Source organism: Balaenoptera acutorostrata, chromosome 11 (assembly GCF_949987535.1).
Source record: "Balaenoptera acutorostrata chromosome 11, mBalAcu1.1, whole genome shotgun sequence".
NCBI classification, from domain to species: domain Eukaryota; kingdom Metazoa; phylum Chordata; class Mammalia; order Artiodactyla; family Balaenopteridae; genus Balaenoptera; species Balaenoptera acutorostrata.
In genome coordinates, this window is record NC_080074.1 from 8,220,781 (window position 1) to 8,244,614 (window position 23,834).

The window sequence follows — 23,834 nt, forward strand, 5'->3', positions numbered from 1 at the left end:
TTGCTGTTGTTGCTAGTGCTTTTGGTGTCATATCTAGGACTCCACTACTAAATCCAAGGTCATGAAGATTCACCTCTATGTTTCTGCTAAGAAACACATACAAAAATTAACTCACAATGGATGAAAAAACTAACCTTATGAGCTAAAACTAAAGAAAACTCTTAGAAGAAAATATAGGGCTGAATCTTTATAGCTTTGAATTTGGCAATGGATTTTTAGATATGACAACAAAATAAGCAAAAAAAGAAAACTAGATAAATTGGACTTGATCAAAATTAAAAACTGTTGTGTGTCAAAGGGCATTATCAAGAGAGTGAAAAGACAACCTACAGACTGCGAGAAGATATTTGCAAGCCATATATCTGATGCTTTACATAGTATTCAGAATACTACGTAAAGAACTCTTACAACTCAAAAACAAAAAGACAAACAGCCCAATTACAAAAAGGGCAAAAGAACTGAACAGACATCTCTCCAAAGAAGATATACTAAGATCCAATAAGCACACAAAAAGATGTCCAATACCATGAGTGACTAGGAAAATGCAAATCAAAACCAAAATGAGATAACATTTCACATCCATTAGGATGGCTATTATCAAAACAAACAAACAAAACCCCCAAAAACCTAAAAACAAGTGTTGGTGAGGATGTAGAGAAATTGGAGCCCTCGTATATTGCTGGCAGAAATGTAAAATGGTGAAGCCACATGGTTCCTCAAAAAGTTAAACATAGAATTACCATATGATCCAGCAATCCCACTCTGATGCATATATCCAAGAGAATTTAATGCAAGGACTCAAACAGATACTTGTACATCAATGCTCATAGCAGCACTATTCACAATGGGCAAAAGGTAGAAACAACCCAAGTATTCATAAACAGATAAATGGATAAATAAAATACAGATACAGGCTATACATACAATGGAATATTATTCAGTCACAAAAAGAAATGAAGTTCTGATATATATATGACACAGATAAATCTTGAAGACGTTCTGCTAAATTAAACAAGTCAGACAGAAAAGGGGAAATATTGCATGATTCTACTTATATAAGAAGAATATTTGCCTATTCTTACTTAGAATAGGCAAATTCATAGTAGATTAGAGGTTATCGGGGCTGGGGTGAGGGGAAATTAGGAGTTATTGTTTAAAGGTTACAGAGTTTCTGTTTGGGATGATTAAAGAGTTCTGGAAATAGATAATGGTAATGGTTGCAAAACAATGTGAATATACTTAATACCACTGAACTGTACACTTAAAATGGTAATATGTATTTTACAATAAAAAGTAGCAAATGGAAAGAAAATAAGGGAGCAAAATTCATTTTTATATGGCTAATTAAAAATGCTATGAAAAGGAAGAAAATGACAGAGTGCCAAACAATGATAATTTTACAGTAAGGTGGAGAACCTGCAACCGCTTGTCCTCAAACTCCTCAGGATATAAAAATCTCAAGAAAGATACACTCAATTAATCTGATTTAGAGGAATTTTAGAAAGAGAAAGATTCCAATGAGTCACTATCATCAGATACCAAAATACTGGCTTTCAATATTAAGGCGGTAATGGAAGAAGAAGATTGATATGAAGGCCAAGGTCTCTTGACCCAATTCCTGGCAGGGGACCCAAGACCTTTTACAAATGTGTAAGTCAATGACTGGAGGTCGAGAAGAAATTCTTTTAGGTCTACTGGATACAGGAGCACAGTGTGCAGTACTGCTTAGGGCTGAAAATAAGCCCCTTAGGGATGACAGAATTAATTCAGGGGGTAAGGGGATGCTACTGTGAAAGGAATAAAAATGAAGGTCTGGGGACTTCCCTGGCGGTCCAGTGGTTAAGACTTCGCCTTCCAATGCAGGGGGTGTGGGTTTGACCCCTGGCTGGGGAACTAAGATCCCACATGCCTCGTGGCCAAAAAACCAAAACATAAAACAGAAGTGACACTGTAACAAATTCAATAAAGACTTAAAAAAAAAATTAAGGTCTGGTTAAAAGTTGGAATATATGATAAAACAGCATATACTGTGTATCTCCCTTACCTGAATGTATAACTGATATGGCTATAATGTTTGAATGGAAAATCCTCCCCCTACTGGGTAATATGAAGAAAAGAAAAACATGGGTCTTCCCTTCATCCAGTACTCACTGGACATGTAACGTGGGAGCCTTTAGAATTAACCTAAGCCAACTCAACTAGAAAACTGGAAACATTATTGGATACCTGGAAGGCAGTACTGCCCTGAATAAAGAAATGTCATATGCAGGTACATTAGTGTCCATAAATTCACTGTACTAGCCCAGTGGCCAATAAGGAAGGCTAATGAACCAGGTCACTAACAGTAGGCACAGACTCAGCTGTCCCCAATACACTCCACACTATTCAACTGATACAACAAGCTAAAGGAGACTGGTATCCTGTATTGATCTGGTTAATGCATTTTCCTCATTATCAATCACCAGTGAGAACCTACAACAACCTGCATTCATGTAGAATGGTTTCCAATATACATTTACAGTATTATCTCATGCCAGAAAGCATTCCAACAAGAAGGGCAATGCCCAAAGGAGTTCCATCATGAAATGGAAATGCACTACATGGAGTATGTTACCAGGGATCCATGGGACAGACTCATCATCTTTATGAGGCTTTTTTCCTCAGATCCTTCCTTTTGACCAACTGCCCAAGGATGCCAGGCAATTGGTCTGGTTCACAGATGGTAGTTCAGAACTAAAGGCAATTCGGTATGGAAAGCAGATATTGAGTCCAGCAGAAGGTAAAATCCTTATCAAAGAACAAGTTGGTCCACTGAGCTGAATTACATGCTGTATTCCTAGCCATGATAGAAGAACTGGACACAAATAAAAGCCTCACTATTTGGGTAAATACTGACTCCAATGCACTTGCAATTGGTCTAACAATCGGCCATAAATAACTGAGTAAGATTCCCACATGTGGGCCACCACTCTATATAAATCTCTACGGAAACTCTGAGGGTAAAACAAAGTAGGCCATGTTGATGCTCACCAAAGAAACCCTATGCCAGGGTTTGAAGGTGATTGGAATCAACTAGTTGATGGCCTAATTTGATCTCCTGAAATGTCAACAAAGGTGCATGAAATGAGTGGACATGGAGGAACTCAGGCCAGGCAGATGCACTGGACAATGACATAGACCACTGGCCCCTACCGAAGCTCAAATTGTTAATAAGAATTCTCCTTCTTGGAACAGTACAGTTCTATTTTTCTGTATTTATCCAATCTGTCCCCTTGTAATTGGGAATGGACTAGCTCAGTGGCTGGACCAGAAAATTCTACTTTAGGGGGGAAAGGTATGGGTTAAAATTAATGATAAATGGAAAGGCAAGGTTGTTGCTGAGGGAAAGGGAGCCAATAAATGAGTGCCACAAAAGGGAAAATCTAACAATTTTGGTGCCTCAAGAGATGCTTAAAGCAAGAGAATAATATTTCCCTTAGCCTTGACTCAGAAGCCCTTGGGTGAAGGGCTCTGATGAAATCTCTTCCTCTTTTGAAGAGCCAAAAAGAGAGCTAGACAATAGCCAACCTAACAAACACACTTCCCAGAGTGATATATGTCCTCAAAATGGATGAAGAGATGGGAGCTCTGTGTTTGACTATGTGAAACAATACAAATGTAGCTAGTTTTTTTGATTCTCATTTCATAGGATGGATCTATTATAGAGGACCTGTGTTGGGAAGAAACCTGTGGGCATATTTAACAGGCTGAACCTGAAAAACACTGATTAATAATAATCTAAATGGACATTATGTAGCCATTAATTGTGATGATGGTTTAAAAAAGGTACCACAATGTGATAGTAGAATGGCATCTACTACATATCCCATCTGTTATAATAACATTATGTGTAAAAATAGTTATTTGCCCTTCTCTTGTGGGTGAACAGGCATGAAGAGGAGGAGGGACATTTGGGACACTTGGATCACTGACAAAGAAAAAGTTAAAACTTAGTGGGCCTACATTCCTGAGAATTTTGGAATTTGTTGTGGTTGGCTATGGGAAGTGCTATGGAAAACTCAAACCAAAGTCTGTTTAGGAGTAGACCAAAGTCTACTCATATGATCTAGGCCTGGAGGAATTACCATTTTGGGGGTACCAAATTTATTTCCTAATTGTACTAAAGCAGTTAGTACTCAATGGCAACATGTCTGGTGTTGGCCCACTCGAAATGAGAGCCTTAGAGAATTAGGAGCTGGGCTATGAGTAACTGGCCAGGCAGATTTGCTTTTTTTTTTTTTTTTTTTTTAAAGGATTTTCTTATTTATTTATTTATTTATTTATTTATTTTTGGCTGTGTTGGGTCTTCGGTTCGTGCGAGGGCTTTCTCCAGTTGCGGCAAGCGGGGGCCACTCTTCATCGCGGTGCGGGGACCGCTCTTCATCGCGGTGCGCGGGCCTTTCTCTATCGCGGCCCCTCCCGTCGCGGGGCACAGGCTCCAGACGCGCAGGCTCAGCAATTGTGGCTCACGGGCCCAGCTGCTCCGTGGCATGTGGGATCTTCCCAGACCAGGGCTCGAACCCGTGTCCCCTGCATTAGCAGGCAGATTCTCAACCACTGCGCCACCAGGGAAGCCCCGGCAGATTTGCTTTTAATGAGGAAAGACCTACGAATGAAAAAGACCTACTAACATGAATAGGGTGACTTGAAGGCATCCTATTCCAGGAGTAAAGACAAAAGTGGCAAGATACTTGAAGTAATAACACAGCGCTCACAAAATGAATCTTTTAATTACAGCATACTCTAAGACAACATGCCCAAATCAACCCAGCAATGAGAAGGGAACAAGCTGACGTGTTAATATAAGCTAGGTTAATAGATACCTTAATTCAAAGGGACTCCAAGGCATCCCAAGCCCTATGGCCAGGAATTCCCATAGCAGAAATCCAGGGTATGCATTTGTGGGAGACTTATGGGCCCTGTAGTCTATGGAAAATATTAACTAGAGGATGCAACCTGTCGAGGTGCTCTTTACCAGCTTCAGCACCCCAAATGAGGGCTAACCATTCTTTCCCGATAGTGTAGTTTGTGAGTACTGGACAAACTTTAAATATTATAGTGCTTCCTGTGGTAGATAAATGGGTTCTGTTGCAGGACTCTTCTCACTGGGCACCAGTATCTGTCAAACCATGTAACCTGAGAGAAGAAATCTGGCTGTGTACTCGAGATGTTCTGAATCCTGAAAAAACAGATATGGTCTCTGATTTATACTCCTATGAGGAATAATACATGGTATATGGGAAAAGGTAGATTGGGTTGGGAGGGACAAATTGATTACACCATTATTTTGTCCGATTTATACTGTAACTACAATGGTATTGTTATAAGGTATAATACGGAGTCATAAGTAAAATTAACACTGTAGATACTAATAGTGATCTAATATAATGGGAGACTGAGTTAAAGCCTTCTCAGGATCTTATTCCCTATGCAGCAGAACTGGTCTGATGAATACCTACAGCTGATTAATGAAAGATTATGATTCTTAATAATTCAGACAATATATGCCAAAAAGAACAGATAGCTATAGATCTGAGAAGCAAAAGAATTGTACGGTTAGTACAAAAACATGAGAAAGTACAAGTGGAAGGTTCAGCTGTCTGTTTAAATCTCTACCAACCCCATATTTTGTAGATATTATAAATGGATTCAGCATGTGCACTTTGATTGTCTATCTCATTGTATGACATTGTAAGGCAAGTAACTGTTATCAAACTAAGGATTTTATTTTATTAGAAAAAGCCTTGACAATGGGTCGGGGGGTGTGAACTGTTAATTCCTGGAATTAGCTTGAGCTGTTTTGCTAAATTTCTGCATGACACTACTTTGGTCAAGGCATGGCATGAAACATACTGATTAAAAGTGTTGTGAGGGCAATAAGCAAATGAAAAGATGCTCAATATCACTAACCATTAGGGAAATGCAAATCAAAACCACAATCAACTCAGCCATAAAAAAGAAATAATTCTGCCATTTGCAGCAACATGGATGGACTTGGAAGACATTAATTATGCTAACTGAAGTAAGTCAGACAAAGACAAATACTGTATGATATCACTTATATGTGGAATCTAATAAATACAACAAATTAGTGAATATAACAAAAAAGAAGCAGATTCATAGATACAGAGAACAAACTAGTGGTTACTAGTGGGGAGAGGGAGGGAAGGGGGCAATATAGGGATCGGGGAGTAGGGGGTACAAACTACTGGGTGTAAGACAGGCTACAAGGATGTATTGTACAACATGGGGAATATAGCCAATATTTTGTAATAACTGTAAATGGAGTATAACCTTTAAAAATTGTATTAAAAAAACACAGATACCCCTTCATACCCATTAGGATTGCTATTATTAAAAAAAAAAAAACCCAGAATGTCATAGATATGGAGAAATTAGAACCCTTATGAATTGCTGAACACCGTATGGTGGTTCCTCAAAAAATTAAACACAGAATTAACATTTGATCCAGCAATTCCACTTCTGCGTATATATTCAAAATAAATGAAAGTCAGGTCTTAACCAGATATTTTTACTGCAACGTTCACAGCAGAATTATTCACAACGGCTTAAAGATGCAAACAACCCAAATGACCATCAGTGGATGAATGGATAACAAAACATTGTATATACATACAATGGAATATTATTTAGTCTTAAAAAGGAAGGAAATTCTAATATATGCTACAACATGGATGAATCCTGAAGATATTATGATAAGTGAAATACGTTAGAAACAAAAGGACAAATATTATATGACTACACTTATATGAATTGCCTAGAGTAGTCAAATTCATAGAGACAGAAAGTAGAACAGTGGTTACTAGGGGCTACAAGAAGGGGGAATGAGGAGTTACTCCCTACTGGGCACAGAGTTTCAGCATGAAATCACAAAAAAGTTCTTGAGATGTACAGTCGTGGTGATTGTACAACAATGTGAAAGTATTTAATGACACCAAACTGTACACTTAAAATGGCTAAAATGGTAAATTTTATTTTGTATATATATATTTATTTATTTCACCACAATAAAAACAAAGTATTGCAAGAAATTTCAGGGCAGTACAGTTTGTATTAGCCTGTCAGTATTGATAACAGTGAGATTAAAGGTTTATACTTGGTCTCTGTGAGAGCTCTGTTACCTAGCAGGAATATGCCAATGAGACCAAAACCCAAAAATCCCTAGCTGAGATTCCATCTGGGGCTCCCTGGTTCCCAGGTGTTCTATACATGCATCTGTGGTTCCTGAGCCACAGAGAAAATGCACCTTGCCCGGTCCTTACTGAGGGAGGACAATAGGAGTCTGCACCCAGCTTCTCTGGACCTGGCTGTGAGACAGCCATTGGGTGTGACAGGTATTCTTACATTAATGCTGTTGCTATACTGTACCCTTCTCCTGTAATAAACTGCAGATTTGTAAGCACTGTCATTTTAGGGCCTACGAATCTTCTTTAACAAACTCTTAACTGCTGCTATTATTGTAGATATGGTAAGGAAAGGAAATAAAATGAATTAATTTATGTTGTTGCAAGGAGAAACAACTAAGATCATGGGTAAAAGATACAAGAGGGATATTTGATTTGCCTTGCAAGGTACTGAGCAAGTCTCTAGAAACATTCAGGAAACATCGAAGCAGAAGCTAAATGTCCATGTGCCATGAGATTACTGCATTGGGTACACAACCTCAAGGTGCCCACTGAACCCTAAGAGCTGAGATTTTTTAATTTGGAAAGAACTTTTTCAGTAGGAGCCATACCTGTGATGTCAGCTTCCCAGCAATCTGCATTCGTTCAATTTCTGCAGGAGATTTGATCAGCCTGAGACGCTGTACCAGCTGCTGCACAGCCCGAACCTTGTTCTTGCTCCTGGCTTTGACCTCTGCCAACTGCTGCATGTAGTCACAGTGGAGCTGAATGTGAGCGGGCCTCATCCAGTCATACCACAGTGTATGTGTCTCAGCTTAAAACAGATTTAAATAAAACAGCAACAAGAAATACCACCTGTCATAATGACTTGAACAAGAGTCAAAACTATAAAATATGTAGTATAGAACTCTAAAGGGTTGAACACAAACTCTCAGGACCGAAGTAAATGAAGAATTGGATCGTAAATCACTGGAAAGGCCATTCCCTGAAAATAGCAAGATATTCTGAGACTGAACACACAGCTTTTTCTGCCCTCAAACTTCAGTGTTTTTAATAAAGATGATAGATGAGACTAAAGCTTTACTCAAGCTTTGATTTTATTATTTATTAACTGTTAAAGAACAATTACGACAATTGTTCTCCACACAACTGAGCTAGAGGCATCATTAAATAACTAAACACAAAAGGACAGAAAAAAGTACTCAGCTCATGACCTTATGGTTAAAAGTGTTCCATCCCTTACAAACAATCTCAGTATTGGTGAAAGGAGCTCTCATAGTTGATAATACATGCTAATCCACACTTACCCAGGAAATCCTTCCTTTTCCATCTGCCATGTATTCTCATTACAGACAACCACAGTTCACCATTTCACTTTAGAGACCCAAGGAAATGGTCAATTTTTGCCTGAGGTATAAGATGAGGCTCATTATGAAAATCTTTTCCACTTACATCAGGTCTCTATTTGTTCCTTTCTTTTTTTTCTGACAGAAACCTATGAGTAGGGGATTCCCTGGTGGCGCAGTGGTTAAGAATCTGCCTGCCAATGCAGGGGACACAGGTTCGAGCCCTGGTCCGGGAAGATCCCACATGCCACGAAGCAACTAAGTCCGTGCGCCACAACTACTGAGCCTGCGCTCTAGAGCCCATGAGCCACAACTACTGAGCCCATGTGCCACAACTACTGGAGCCCGCCTGCCTAGAGCCCGTGCTCCGCAACAAGAGAAGCCACCACGATGAGAAGCCCGCGCACCGCAACGAAGAGTAGCCCCCGCTCGACGCAACTAAAGATAGCCCGTGTGCAGCAACAAAGATCCAACACAGCCAAAAATAAATAAATAAATAAATAAATAAAATAATAATAATAAAAAAGAAACCTATGAGTAGTATTCATGACAATCTAAGTCTGAAGGTTTGTTTATATGTTTCATACAATGGACTTTGGGACCGAAGAGGGAAAAAAATCCTAAAAATTCTGATCGGATATGTATTAGTGGTACAATCTCCTAAATATTTTCACTTTAAAATAAAAGTGATTTTAAATGTAGATTACATGTAAAACTCTAATCTTATTTTCAATAGAAATTTAATTGTTGTAATTTTTAAAAAGTAAAACAACCATGACCATCTGCTGTCAGCTTATAAAATCACAGACCAACCTTTTTAGGTTTTTAAACTTTCAATCTATGATCACTGGAAACAATTTTGAAATTCTCTTTTAGAGACTGACTTCAGAAATGTTTATAAACCTTACAAGAATATCAGACTAAAATTTTACGATCATACATTTTTTTGTCTAAAATCAAGTATTTTCCAACTTGATCATCTATCTTATTTATCAAATTTGGCTCTAAGTGACTTCTGGACACTTCAAAAAATAAAATGCTTACTAGAGCTGTAGATTTGTAAGAATCACTAAGGATAGTTTATAATGCAGTGTACATTCTGAAAAGTTCCAGAAAAGGAATCCCAAAACATTCTGAGCGATCATAATTTCACCAGAATAAGTGTAGAGAAAGTGACTATTTCAAGGGGCATGAATTCAACCGTGTACACGAACCACCTGAGAATCTTGTTAAAATGCAGATCCTGATTTAGTAGGTATGGAGTGGGGGCTGCAGATTTTACATTTCCAGCATCTATTATGCATTTGTAATTCTATAATGCCTCACCAGGTGATTCTGATGCTGGTGATGAATAAATCATTCTTTGAGAATACTGCCCTTTTTTGAAGAGTTGGCAAAAGCAGTAAGATAAGTAGTAATCAAAGGTCAATAGACTGGTCAGTAATCTTGAAAAGCAGCCCATGCTCATCCTCCACTTTAAAATTCTCTGTCTGGGATTTCAAACTAGAACAGTTAAAAGTTTCTGTGAATGAATAATCCAATGAAGATTTAGCAAATGAATAAATGAAATCTTTAAAGTCTTGTGGAAAAGATTTATATTCTTTTCATGGTGCCCAGGGAAATGCTGCTATGATAATTATTTTAGGAAATGAAGAACTTTGTTTAAACGGGCAAGGAAGGTCTTAGTCCCAATCTGGCCTATGATTTGACTTCTGCTCCCATTTGTTACCTTTCAGTTTTGGTACAAGATGTTGAAATTCTTCCAGCGTATAGGCTTCATCCACTCCAGTTAGAGCTATTGCTCCATCAGTACCAGATCGGGGGCCATCCCAAAGTTCTCGACTGGGATCTCTCTGAGGCACAAAAAGTATGGCCTTGTGTGCTGGTAACTGCTTGCCGGGGAGGCTTTGAAGGACCAGAATGCTATCAGGCTCTTGGAATCCACACAGGTACAGGAAATTGTTGTCTTGGTGGAAAGTATATGGGATATCATTGCTCATATAGTATGTAGGGTTGGACAGCAGTACCACTGTGTGGTCTGTACCACTCTGCCCTTGTGCTTCCTTGTGGATCAGAGATATTAGTTTGTGTCTGCGAAGTGCATATTCCACCTGGGATAGTCCTGGCGTCACCTCCCCTAGAAATGACAAATAACAGTGATGCTTTGCATTTCTATAGTGCCAAAGTACTTAAGATAGCTTAATATTAGATGGAGACACCCAAGTTCATTTCTTCAATTTATGCCCAATCTCCTCATAGCACATGGCAAATTAAGGAGATAACCCAGGTTATCTGGTCAGTAATCCATTGCAAAAATTTGGAAGAAATGATAATTGCATGTGGTCCTGCCTGAAAACTGGGATCATGACCCCTTAAGATCTCTTTCAGCTCTTTGGTTCATTCTTTTACTCATTCAATCAAATATTTACTAAACATTATTATATGGAAGGCATTGTTAGGCAAATAATCCAAGTTGCCCTGAAGTTTCAATATACAAGGTGAGGAGAAGGATCACATTTTCTGTGTAAGACTTCCCCAAAAGAATGTAAGCTCCTCGAAGACATAGATTTTCGTCTGTTTGCTCAACGTTATATTCCCAGGGCCTAGAATAACAACTGGAATATAGTAGGCATTTGATAATTGTCAAATGAGCTATAGTATTTTTAGAGTTTAAGGCCAAAAAGCTTTCCCCAATTTCAAGAGCTAGAATAAATTTCTCCTTCTGAATTTCCAAGGCATAATAATATCTTTCTAACAGGGCTTTTCACTTTCTACCTTGTATTAACAGTGAGCTGGGTATACATAACCTCTTTGATGGCCAGAACCATCTTTGTATCCTTCAAAACTCTAGTAATATTATCCACCTCTTGGGGCTGTCATGAGAACCAAATTTGATAAAGCATGTGGTTCTTAAGGATTTGAAGACATCCTAGAAAATCTTTTGAAAGCTATGGATGTATTCTGTTTACTAAACGGCATGTAGGCTCATACAAACATTTTTTTTAAATTTATTTAATTTATTTTATTTTTGGCTGCACTGGGTCTTCGCTGCTGCACGTGGGCTTTTCTCTAGTTGTGGCGAGCAGCAGGGCTACTCTTCGTTGCGGTGCGTGGGCTTCTAATTGTGGTGGCTTCTCTTGTTGCGGAGCATGGGCTCTAGGTGCGCGGGTTTCAGTAGTTGCGATACGCAGGCTTAGTTGCTCCGCAGCAAGTAGGATCTTCCCGGACCAGGGCTCGAACCCATGGCCCCTGCATTGGCAGGCGGATTCTTAACAACTGCGCCACCAGGGAAGCCCAAATACAAACTTTTGACATACAATTTCAAGAGTCTCAGATTCCTGTAAGCGCACGCAAAAAACCCATATTAAGAACCCCTGTGGGACCTCCCTGGTGGTCCAGTGGTTAAGAATCTGCCCTCCAATGCAGGGGATGTGGGTTTGATCCCTGGTTGGGGAACTAAGATCCCACATGCTGTGGGGCAACTAAGCCCACAAGCTGCAACTACTGAGCCCGTGCACCACAACTACAGAGCCCATGTGCTCTGGAGCCCGCACGCCACAATAGAGAGAAGCCCTCGCACCACAACTAGAGAGAAGCCTGCATGCCGCAAAGAAGATCCCGTGTGCCGCAACTAAGACACGATGCAGCCAAAAATAAATAAATAAACAAACAAATATATATATATATAAAAAAAGAAACTTTGTTATGAAGTGTTATGTGTTAGTTCTTTTTTTTTTAGCTTTTTCTCCTTTTATTTTTTATTTTTTTTTAACATCTTTATTGGAGTATAATTGTTTTACAATGTTGTGTTAGTTGCTGCTGTGTAACAAAGTGAATCAGCTATATGTATACATATATCCCCATCTCCTCCCTCTTGCATCTCCCTCCCACCCTCCCTACCCCACCCCTCTAGGGGGACACAAAGCACTGAGCTGATCTCCCTGAGCTATGCAGCTGCTTCCCACTGGCTATCTATTTTACATTTGGTAGTGTATATATGTCCATGCCACTCTCTCACTTTGTCCCAGCTTACCCTTCCCCCTCCCCATGTCCTCAAGTCCATTCTCTAGTAGGTCTGTGTCTTTATTCCCGTCTTGCCCCTAGGTTCTTCATGACCATTTTTTTTTTTTTTTAGATTCCATATATATGTGTTAGCATATGGTATTTGTTTTTCTCTTTCTGACTTACTTCACTCTGTATGACAGTCTCTAGGTCCATCCACCTCACTGCAAATAACTCAATTTCGTTTCTTTTTACGGCTGAGTAATATTCCATTGTATATATGTGCCACATCTTCTTTATCCATTCATCTATTGATGGACAATTAGGTTGCTTCCATGTCCTGGCTATTGTAATATGTGTTAGTTCTTAATACTAGTACCTAGCAGACTGCCTGGCTGCTAGCCCAGTGATGACTGGGTGAACGCTTCACTTCTGAAATGGAAATTATGCCTGCTTTCACTTTAGGTTCCCAAACAAAAGAACTACTAAAACAATTACTCACAAAAGCTGTATCCCTAAGCCTACACTTAACAATAATAATAGTAAAACAACATCTAATGCTTATTGAACGCTTACTACGTGTCTGTACTATTCTAATTATTTACATGTATCAACTTATTTTATCTTTACAATGACTCTGTGATGTGGGGAACTATTATTATTCCCTGTGGTGGCCAGTCTCCACATGCAAGTATGGGAAGATAGCCATGAAACACTGCTGTGTAAGAAAGTTAAATAAGAAGATGGACAATATGTTCTCATTATGTTTAAAAAAAACAAAGGAGAAAAAAAAGAATTTAGAAAAAAATCAGAATTTTTATAGTGGTAACCTATGGAGAGTGACATAAACTGAAATTTTCTATTTAACATGATTTATTATATTATTTGAATTCTGTTTCAATGAATATATACTCTTATAATTAAAGTCCCAAATAAAGAGAAAAAGAGGTTAAAAAAGGGAAACCATGGACAGTCCACTCCATACTCATAACCTACAATGGTTCTTTATTGTCTGTCAGATCAAATTCATACTCTTAAGCCATTTTAACATTTACATTTAAATGTAACATTTTAATGTTCTCTACCAGGTGACTCCAACTTATCTGGCCAACTTTTTTTGGTAACAGCTTTACTGAGATATTTTCATACCATACAATTCGCCCACTTACAAGTGTACAATTCAATGATTTTTGGTAAATTCACAGATTTGTGCAACCATTACCCTAAACAATTTTAGAATATTTCATCACTCCAGAAAGAAATCCCATGCCAATCAATAGTCACTCCCTGTTTCCTCTGAATCCAATCCAGCCCTTGACCACCACTAATCTATTTTCTGCCTCTCTGGGTTTGTCTATAGTACAGATTTCATATAAATGAAATCACACAATATGTGGTCTTTGGTGACTTGGCCAACTTTTTTCTTATCATTCCCCCAATTATTCTGAAATTAATTCCTTCTATATCTTACATAAGTCCAACCTGTTACCTTGCTTACAATGTGTCCCCTTTCTAAAATTTCTTCTCCCCCCAAAGCAATTCCACTCAAGACTTGGAGCTCAATATATGTTTGTTTTTAGACCCTTCTGGTTCAAAAGGCTTTCTTGATTAGCCCAGATCATGTTGATTTATTCCTTTGAATTACATTTTTTTTAAAGTCAACTATTTCATTTTCATATACACATCTTATAGTTGTGTATAAATGTGATCATACCATACTCTTTCAATAGTTACACACTTTTCCCCCATTTCTTCATTGTTTGAGACCTCACTCCCCTTCCCTCCTTCTACCCACATTAGAACCACCCCCATATTTGTAATTTAGTATGTATCCTTTCCTATTTTTATCAATACTCATATAATCCCCTCCCACCAACTCATTTAGCATAGCTTCAACTCATTCTGCTTGATGTCTCCATATGATTTCTTGGGGGAATGTATCATAACTTCCTGATCCATTTCCATACTGGTGGGCATTCATATTATTCATATTGTAGCTTTTTGCTGCAATAATGAACATCTTTGTACTTATATACATAGGGTACTTTTAAATGCCCTATGTACTGTTGCTTTTATTTCTGTGGGATAGTCCCAGGAGAGAAATTAGTGGATCAAAGTCCTTCGAGTTTTCTCAGTACTCACGTTCAGTACATGCAACTCAGCTGTTTATGATTACTTTGGAACTGTCTAGTTGTTTTACCTATGCATAGTTTATCTCTCCAGAAAATTCTATAGTTGTATCCCATTAATAATTTTTTATTTAACTTTTATTTACCTACAACAGAAAAATTTACATTTTTATTAACGAAATTGGTAAGAAACAAAAGTGAAAAATAAGAGAGGGCCTCATAGGCCAGTCAAAGCAACAGAGTTGGTCCTAGAAGAGCTCACATCACATTTCTTTCTCTGAGGACTGAGTTGGCTAAGAGTCCCCTAGGGCTCTAGGGCAGAATACCGAACTTTGTACCAGAGCCCCAGAACAGCTTAACTATTTATCTCCCTGATAATTATTCATGTTAAGTCTGCCACTGTTACTCAATATTGGAAATTTCCTAATTTACTCAAGCAGCAAATACTCTTTTCTAAAAGCAGAGGCTGGTTATAATTGGTGGATTATCCAACTTTTCCTTTTTGTCATTTTACTTGGTCCCTATCCTGTGCTTTGCTTTTGGTCATTTCCCAGCTATGGCCCATGTAATAAAACTAAACTTAAAAAATCAATTCACTGTGTTTTTAAAAAAACTTTGGAAATAAGAAGAAAATTCACAATATTAATGATCTTAATTAATCAATGTGTTATCTCTCATTTTCATTAATAACAGAGTATACATATACGTATATTAGGAAGTAACTTCTGAAAAAAAGATAAAATTATTTAAAAATCAAAGCAGGATTGCAAAACCATCTTTTACGCCCTTCAAAGCATTCCTCGTTGCTGAATCTAATTTCATACAAATGACTATATGAGAAATATTTACTTAAAACACTGACTACATTTTCCCAAGCTTACTAATTGTAAACACTATAGAGTGACCATTAACTATATGCTTCCAAACTTCTGAAATTTCAAGGAATCCTTCGTCACAACAGAAAAATTATCCAAGGAAAAACACACCTTATCAACTGAAGGAGGGAAAAAGTGTGATAAAGCAATGAACTTCAACCCTAGAGGTAAACCTGGCAGTTGTTATGGCCTTTGATCATAGAACTAACCATTACAGTCAATCTAGCCTGAATTTCTTCAGATAAAACTGTATCTGAATAGACATTCTCGTAACTTTGTCAAATTGTAAAGTATTAAGAAGCAAAGTCAGTATTTTATCATGTGGAGTCAATTAAGGATAGAAGGGCTACTCTAACAAGTTATTTAATCAATCAAATGCCTAGATGCCACAATCTCAACTCTGTAAATAGCAAAGTCTCACAATCAATCCTGAGACTGTGCAGCCAAGAAGAAAAGCTCTTCCAGGACATCTAGGATTGGGCCTCTCAAAAGAATAAGAAAAATGTTCTTCATATTTTATCAGCCAGGCAGAAAACCCAGAGAGGAAAAGTTTTATGAAGACTGAAAATGGATGGAAAGATGCAAGTCTTTGCTACAATCTAGGTATGTATTTTAATTATTTCCTGAAATTAACTAGGTTAGGATTTTAACGCGGCCTGAAGCAGTGTCCTTGAATTCTGTTTAATATTAGGTAGTTTTTATTGTATATAAGGAAGTAGTACATAAAATGATCTATTACTATGTAGTTGGAAAATGGGGGTAAAGAAAAAGCTAATAAACATTTCCTTTAGAAAGTAAAACACAGACCTCTCTGAAAAAATGAAATGACCAAATAAATAATTTAAAAAATACTCTCAATGGATTTTATTTGCAAATACTGAGCAAAACAAGCCAGACAGAAAGGGTCATACTGTATGATTCCACTTACACGAAACTCAAGAACAGGAAAAACAATCATGTTGATTGAAACTAGAGCAGTGGTTAAGGATGGAGGTGGGGACTGACTAGAAGGGTATGAGGGGACTTTCTGGGGTGACGGAAATGCTCTATATCTTGAATGGGGTATGGGTTATATTGGTGTACCTTTGTCAAAACTCACTGGATTGCATACTTAAGATCTGTGCAATTCACCTAATGTAAATTTTACCACATTAAAAAAAAAAAAGTACAGCTGGCCCTCCATATCCATAGGTTCTGCATCTGGGGATTCAACCAACCACAGATCAAAAATATTTGGAAAAAAAATTCCAGAAAGTCACAAAAAGCAAAACTTCAATTTGCTGTGCATGAGCAGCTATTTACATAGCATTTACATTGTATTTGGTATTATAAGTAACCTAGAGATGGTTTATAGTATATGGGAGGATGTGCATGGATTGCAGTCATATACTATGCCATTTTATGTAAGGGACTTGAGCATCTGCAGATTTTGGCATCTGAGAGGGTCCTGGAACCAATCCCCTAAGGATACCAAGGGATGACTATACCACTCTCTAAAGCTGAAATAACTTTTACACCAAGACTTCTCTCACTTGAATTTCTTCTTACCAAAAATATTATAGCAAAAAAAAGACTTAAAAAAAAATTCCCATATAGTATTCTTTGGCATGGGTGTTATGTGCTGTTTTGTGGTTAAGTGTGGACTCAGACTTTTGTTGAGTTGGAATTCTGGCTTAACAACCTACTGAGTGACTTGGGGAGAGCTACCAAACTGTTCTGTGCCTGTGTCCTCATCTGTAAAGTGGAGATAATAATAGCACCCACTTCACAAAGTTGTCAGGAGGATTTAATAAGTTAATTAAATACTTAGAACAGTTAGCACTATATAAATATTAGTTATAATTATTACCACAATAAATAATTTACACTTGAAGAGGTTGTCATCCTGGTAATACAAAGCCAGGTAGGATCTTGAAAGAGTAAAATTTATAGGGATGACCATTATCCCTATCAAAGTAATTATTTACATGAAAGCCCTGAATTATCTAGCTTTCTCACACAATGACAAGAATGAGTTTCGAGTGATTCAGGAGCTTTTTATTATTCAGTTTTTTAGAAGATTCCTGATTCTTTCCTGGGGTAGATTCTTGCTAATCTTTACCTCAGAGAATTTCTTGATATGAATGAGAAATATGCACAAAGGTTAAAGTGAGAAATAGACAAGTCATATATTTTTAATGTACCAGTATTTAAACCACATGAAAATTATTACATTTCAAAATTTCCTTTCTTCTCTCAGTAATAAAAAGAGAAATATTCTATAACTCTGCACTGGATGGCAATTTATGGCATTTCTATAAGCTAGTTATCAGTATAATGGTACCTTGAAATAAGTAGTCAACATGTATCATACATATGGGTTAAATATACATTTATTCACCTATAAACTTATATATGTAAAGACTCCAGTCTTTACTCTGCATTAAAATCTAATTCAGAAGATGAAGATGAGAGGAAATTGTATAATCAATATGAATATATACTGTTTTTAAAATTCCATAGGTACAAAAGGAGTGAGAAAAGAAAATACATTACTTCATAAAAACAGGTCGACTTCATGGTGAAATATCTATGGAAAAAGTAGGCCTAAATTTTAAAACTCTAGAATACAAAACTTTAGATTACTACTCTGCTTATCAGGTGAAATCTATAAAATGTGTTTTGAAATGGCCAGATAAATGTGAAGTCATCATTCAGTAAATGTTTGATGGTGGTGATTTAAGAACTGAGTGTTTGGGGATGAGGACACCAGAGAGGCATGGGGAGGCCACACTCTGCTTTAAAACATGGCCTGTGGCTTAAGATCTAGCTGTCTTCCTAAGTTGGTAGGCATCTCATGCACCCAAGCGGAGTGAGTGAGTACCCATTAGGCCAGCGGTGTGCATCAGAAACACCCAGGGAGCTCTTCAATGTCACAGTCTAAGTCCTTCCCTTGAGATTCTGATTCAGCAAGTCTATGGGATCCTGGCTTGTATGTATATTTTGAAAAAGCTCACCCAATGGTCTAGGCAGATTCAAACCACTTTCCATTTCTGTCATTTCTTGGACATATATTTTAATCTTTTAAATAGTATAAAAATCTCACTCCATCAAAATAAATCTTTATCTTTTAGATGTTATTAAAGTCAACCATATTTAACAAAACTTAAAACAAACCAAAAAAATACACCCCTTGCTTAAGGCAGAACTACAGATAAACTATCACTAAACTAAAGATGGATACCTAACTGATTTTAAAACTTTTAAGGGAAGAAAATTTGGGAATTATTATCTATAACCCACTCTAGAACCAATCTTTTCATCATTTTAAATATTATATTTGACAATAACTATACAGTCTCAGCCACTGTTTTGATGATAAGGGACAAAAAAGCATATGGTAAAAGCATTCCCTCAAATTGTGACCCACACAATTTGATTATTTCCCAATGAATCTATTCACTGCTGTAGTTGAAAGAAAACCAAGAAGTGGTTCTGGATACGTCAGACAAGTCATTTTGACAAGCCTAACTCTTTGCATACCCCTTTCTTAAGCTCCAAACTATATCACATATTCTAAAATTAATTCTGCTTAGGAACATAAAAATGTTAGAAATACAGGTTTTTGGAAATAATGCTTAATTAGGCACTAATTCTTCCTATTTCCTGGAAGGGAGCTGTTTATGGAGCTGAACACCTTGCAATGTAAGGGAACTACGTAAGTGTCTTTCTTATACAGATACTATAAAAAGTAGATTCATGGTTCATAATAGTATATAGCTCAGAATGCCCCCTGCCTTCCTATATGGAATCACTTTTCTTCCTGGGTGATAATAAGTGGAGGGCATATTAATGATCGAGGAGGATGAACTGACATTTTCTGTTTCTACAGACATGGTCCTTAACACAGAGATGGCAATGTCATAGAAAGAAGAAATAGTCTACAACGCTCAGATTTCTTTAAGCAAAGGATAAGTTTTAAAAATCACTAAGAGGACTTGGGGGAGTGAATCTGACTCTTTATATCCATCTAAAGCAGTAGTAAGCACAGCCAGCACAGAACTCCTTTATCTCCCGTGTCATTCTGCTGAATACCTTCCAAGTTACTGTTGCTTCAGGAAACTTGGGTAGGTATGGCCGAAAGAAATCCAGGGAAATTCAAAATTCAGATGGTGCTGACCCAGTAATTTCACCTCTAAGAATTTTTTTTTTTTGTCTGCGCCACACCTTGCAGGATCTTAGCTCCCTGACCAGGGATTGAACCCAGGCCACCGCAGTGAAAGCACCGAGTCTTAACCACTGGACTGCCACGGAATTCCCACTAAGAATTTATTTTAAGGAAATAGTTGATCAGTATATAGAGTGTGTATACATGTACACACAATTCTAAATAAGAAATAAGTCTAGAAAGATACATATACTAAAATCTCAATAGTGGTTATCCCTGAATGGTGGGATTATGAGTAATTTTTCTTTAAAAAAATCATGCTTATCTGTATTCTCTAATTTGTCTATCATATATATGGAACTTGTATAATAATTAGGAAAGGGACTGAGATATTTTCCAAAAGTTTAAAGTACTGGCAAGTATTGGAGAAATATGCCAAACATGAAACCTTTTAGAGCAAACCACATAATAGAAACACACTTTTAAACCCCAAACTAACAAACTGACCTTGGCTTTGTAAAAGAGATTTTTAAAAAAGTATTAAATGCCTCTTAATTTTTCTTAATAATTGACTCTTCCTCCACCCCACAATTATTTTACCACTTCTGTAAGTTTTGCTTCTCTACGTGGAGAAAGATAAGTGATTAACACTTTGGATATTGTGTATCTGGTGGTTTCTTTAACACTGATAATTCTCTTTTAAAATTCTATCTACTTCTATCCCTTCTCACTTACCCCAATCCCTATGGTGCAGGAGAATAAAAATTATGATAGGTATTCCTTTTCCCCCATAGTTTATATGAACATATGTATATATATGAACTTGTATGTATTTATTTATATTCACTTTTTACATACTTAACATGCACATAACACAAATAACAGTCTAGATACAGAGGCCATCATCTTGACAATATGATTACTAGTTTCAAAGCCTGGAAAATGCAGCTCACCATGTAAAAGTATCTCACCACGAGAAATCAGTAATTTTCAAAGCTGGTAAAACTTAGTATTAAATTGAAGCTACAGGTAGGTTGACTGGATGGAGAAATACTTAAATTAATACCAACTGTATTGCTATTAAGCTTACCTTACAGCTTTGAAAAACTCTGATTTCCTGTGTGTTTCAGTGGTGAGCTGCATTTCCTGAGTCTCAGCCGACTTCCCAGCAGGAATTCCAGTCAGATGAAGAATCAGCAAAAGGAAGCCCTCACTGAGAGACACACTGGTATCATTCACTGAGTGGAGACAGTGAAAGAGCAACATATTTCCAAAGGCAGTTTACATTATTAATATATATGCTTACACAGTAAATACAGATTTAACTTCCCATGGCAGAAGCAACAATTAATCTCCCTTGAAAACCTGACTGCTTTTTCTACAAAGCATTTGGTTTTACCCTGCCTACCTCTTTGGGATGATATTCATTCATCATAGTTCATCCCTTAACTGTCTTTTTAAAAAAACAAAACAAAACAAAAAACCTTAGGCATGAATTTGAACAACAGTGATGACACATCTTCCAGCAGCAACACTGGAATCTTAAGGCAGAAAAAAAAAATTAGTGAAGTAAACCTCTATCAACTTTTTGCAGCACGTTTATCACTGTTATCACTTCTCAAAGCTGTGACAATCACATCTGGAAATCTTGTGTAACCTATATAAAAATATTTTTCGTAATATTGAAATGAGCATTTAATGCTTTCAAGAAAAATGTTTCCTAAAATGTCTTCAACACAGTAGTTCACAAGGAATCAATAGAACACAGTCCTAGTCACCATGTTTTAGAAAGTAACAGAACTTTTCTTTAAAAACATCTTGAAATACATACTTTTCACTGATACTTCTGAATTATATAAGGCTAATCGTATTTATTGCTCTAGATGGTGCTGTCTATACAGTACTATTAGCCACATGTAGCTGTTTAAATTTAAATTCATTAAAATAAAATTAAAAAAAATTTAGTTCCTCAGTTGCACTAGCAACATTTTAAGTGTACAGTAGCCACTTGTGCATAGTGGCTACTGTATTGGACAGCACAGCTCTAGAACATTCCCACTGCTGCAAAAATTCTATTGGATAGCACAGTTCTAGACAAAGCGCCTAAAGAAAGAGACAGTCATTACAGTTAAAAGGCCTTACCTGGTCTGAGGAGGTGTGGGTGTGTAAAGGGGCTGGGCTGGCCTAAGTATCGGTTTGGAATCCTCCTCTCTGGGATGGGCTGCAGGGAGTACCTTCGCTGTGAACATGAGATGCATCCTGAAGGAGAGATAAAGAGGATGAAATGGAACAGTGTATCTAGAAAGTCCCCACAGTATATACACATTTACCTACCTCCAGCAGTAGGATGCTTTAGAAAAATGCAAATTAGTATCTCCTTCAGTATTTATATGGCCCTTCCTTTGGGCCAGCCAGAGCCTGTGTTGGGCCTTAGGGATACAGAAATAAGATTATCTTTACCTTTAGTGACTTTAGTCTACTGGAATATAATAGGAGCTATGGGAACAGAAGAAAGACAACAAACAAAAGCAGGGGAGGGGGTAGGAAGTATTTCACTGAGCTATGTTATGCTGTGTCCTAAAATTCAGAAAAAAGAGAATTAACATTTTTATTGAGAATATGTGAAGTTTGAGAAAATATGCACATCCTATCTCATTTAATCTTGGAATGTTAGAGTTAGTGAAATAATGTCTGAAAAATGCTTAATCATATTTAGCCCATAAGAAGCAATATTATTAGCATTGATTCAGCAAGATTTATTAAGTGTGTGATTGGCACATGCTGGGAAAGACACAAGAATAACACAAGACTATTTGTCCTGGTCTGCAAAGAACATACAGTCTAGTGGAGGTGAGACAGAGTAGTAATACTACATGGTGAGCGCAGTGGTGGATTCATACACAAGGTTTCTGAGAGCACAAAAACTAACACAACGCTGTGGGACGGGTACAATGACAATAGGACACAGTGCTCTGGGGAACAGAGAAGCACACAAAAGGCGCTTGTGTGGGACTGCAGAAGTAGGTGATGCCTACTCTGAGTAGGAATTAGTCAAGTGCAAGTGACAAGGGGAGCCAAAGGTATCATGAATGAGATTATGAAAGGGAAGGCATAGAAAGCACCACATTCACATGTGCGCATGCGTGCGTATAGAGGGAAAAGGGATAAAAAGAGAATTTCAGGTCGGTGCTGCTGCTGCTGAGAGAGGAAAAGATCAGCAAGGTAAGGATCAGACCATTGAAGGCTTTGTACGCCAAACTAAGGAATTCGATTTTTAACTGTTACGTGAGGCAGGCATTATCATCGCCTTTTTTTTTTTTTTTTTTTTTTTACAAATAAGGAATCAGACTCAGAGAAGTAATTTGTGCAATGTTACACAGTTAGTACTAGGGAAGCTGGGATTCAAACTCAGTTTTATTTAACTTCAAAATCTTTGCTCTTATCCCTCCACTCTGCCACTCAGTAAGTCTTCTCTGCTAAATCCCAACAATACAGTTAGTACCGTACAATCTCCCTGTGAACATACAATCACTACAACAGCAAAACGTGGTAAGTCTGGATCAAGTTAAAGGTTTTAGTAGGGATTATAAAGTATGAATGACAGCGTATGCATTTGGAGAGTTAAGAAGTCTTAAACATTAACTTTGAATTAAATTTACAGAGGGTTATTGAGAAAAATTATAGCTTCTTGTATGATTAAAAAGACAGAGAAAATGGTACAGGTTTCCAGGCAGTATGAAAATACAGTTAAGAATAGTGGGGGATTCCCTGGTGGCGCAGTGGTTAAGAATTCGCCTGCCAATGCAGGGGACACGGGTTCGAGCCCTGGCCTGGGAAGATCCCACATGCTGTGGAGCAACTGAGCCCGTGCGCCACAACTACTGAGCCTGTGCTCTAGAGCCTGCGAGCCACAACTATTGAAGTCCGCACGCCTAGAGCCCGTGCTCCGCAACAAGAGAAGCCACCACAATGAGAAGCCGGCTCACTGCAACGAAGAGTAGCCCCCGCTCGTCGCAGCTAGAGAAAGCCCGCGCCCAGCAACAAAGATCCAACTCAGCCAAAAATAAATAAATAAATATTTAAAAAACAACAAAAAAAAAAACTTAAAAAAAAAAAGAAAGAATAGTGGAAAATGAGAAAAAGGACAAAAT

The 23,834-nt window shown here is 37.6% G+C and overlaps 1 protein-coding gene across 1 annotated transcript in view; it reads right to left on the reverse strand.

Annotated features, from left to right (window-relative positions):
- Positions 1-23,834, reverse strand: part of XPNPEP3 (X-prolyl aminopeptidase 3) — a 61,456-nt gene that overhangs the window by 29,653 nt on the left and 7,969 nt on the right. The window contains exons 2-4 of the mRNA XM_007189104.3: positions 21,826-21,942; positions 10,260-10,667; positions 7,796-7,998 (exon numbers count right to left, since the gene is read on the reverse strand). Of these exons, the coding sequence (XP_007189166.2) occupies positions 7,796-7,998; positions 10,260-10,667; positions 21,826-21,942 (728 nt within the window). The remainder of the gene's footprint in view (positions 1-7,795; positions 7,999-10,259; positions 10,668-21,825; positions 21,943-23,834) is intronic.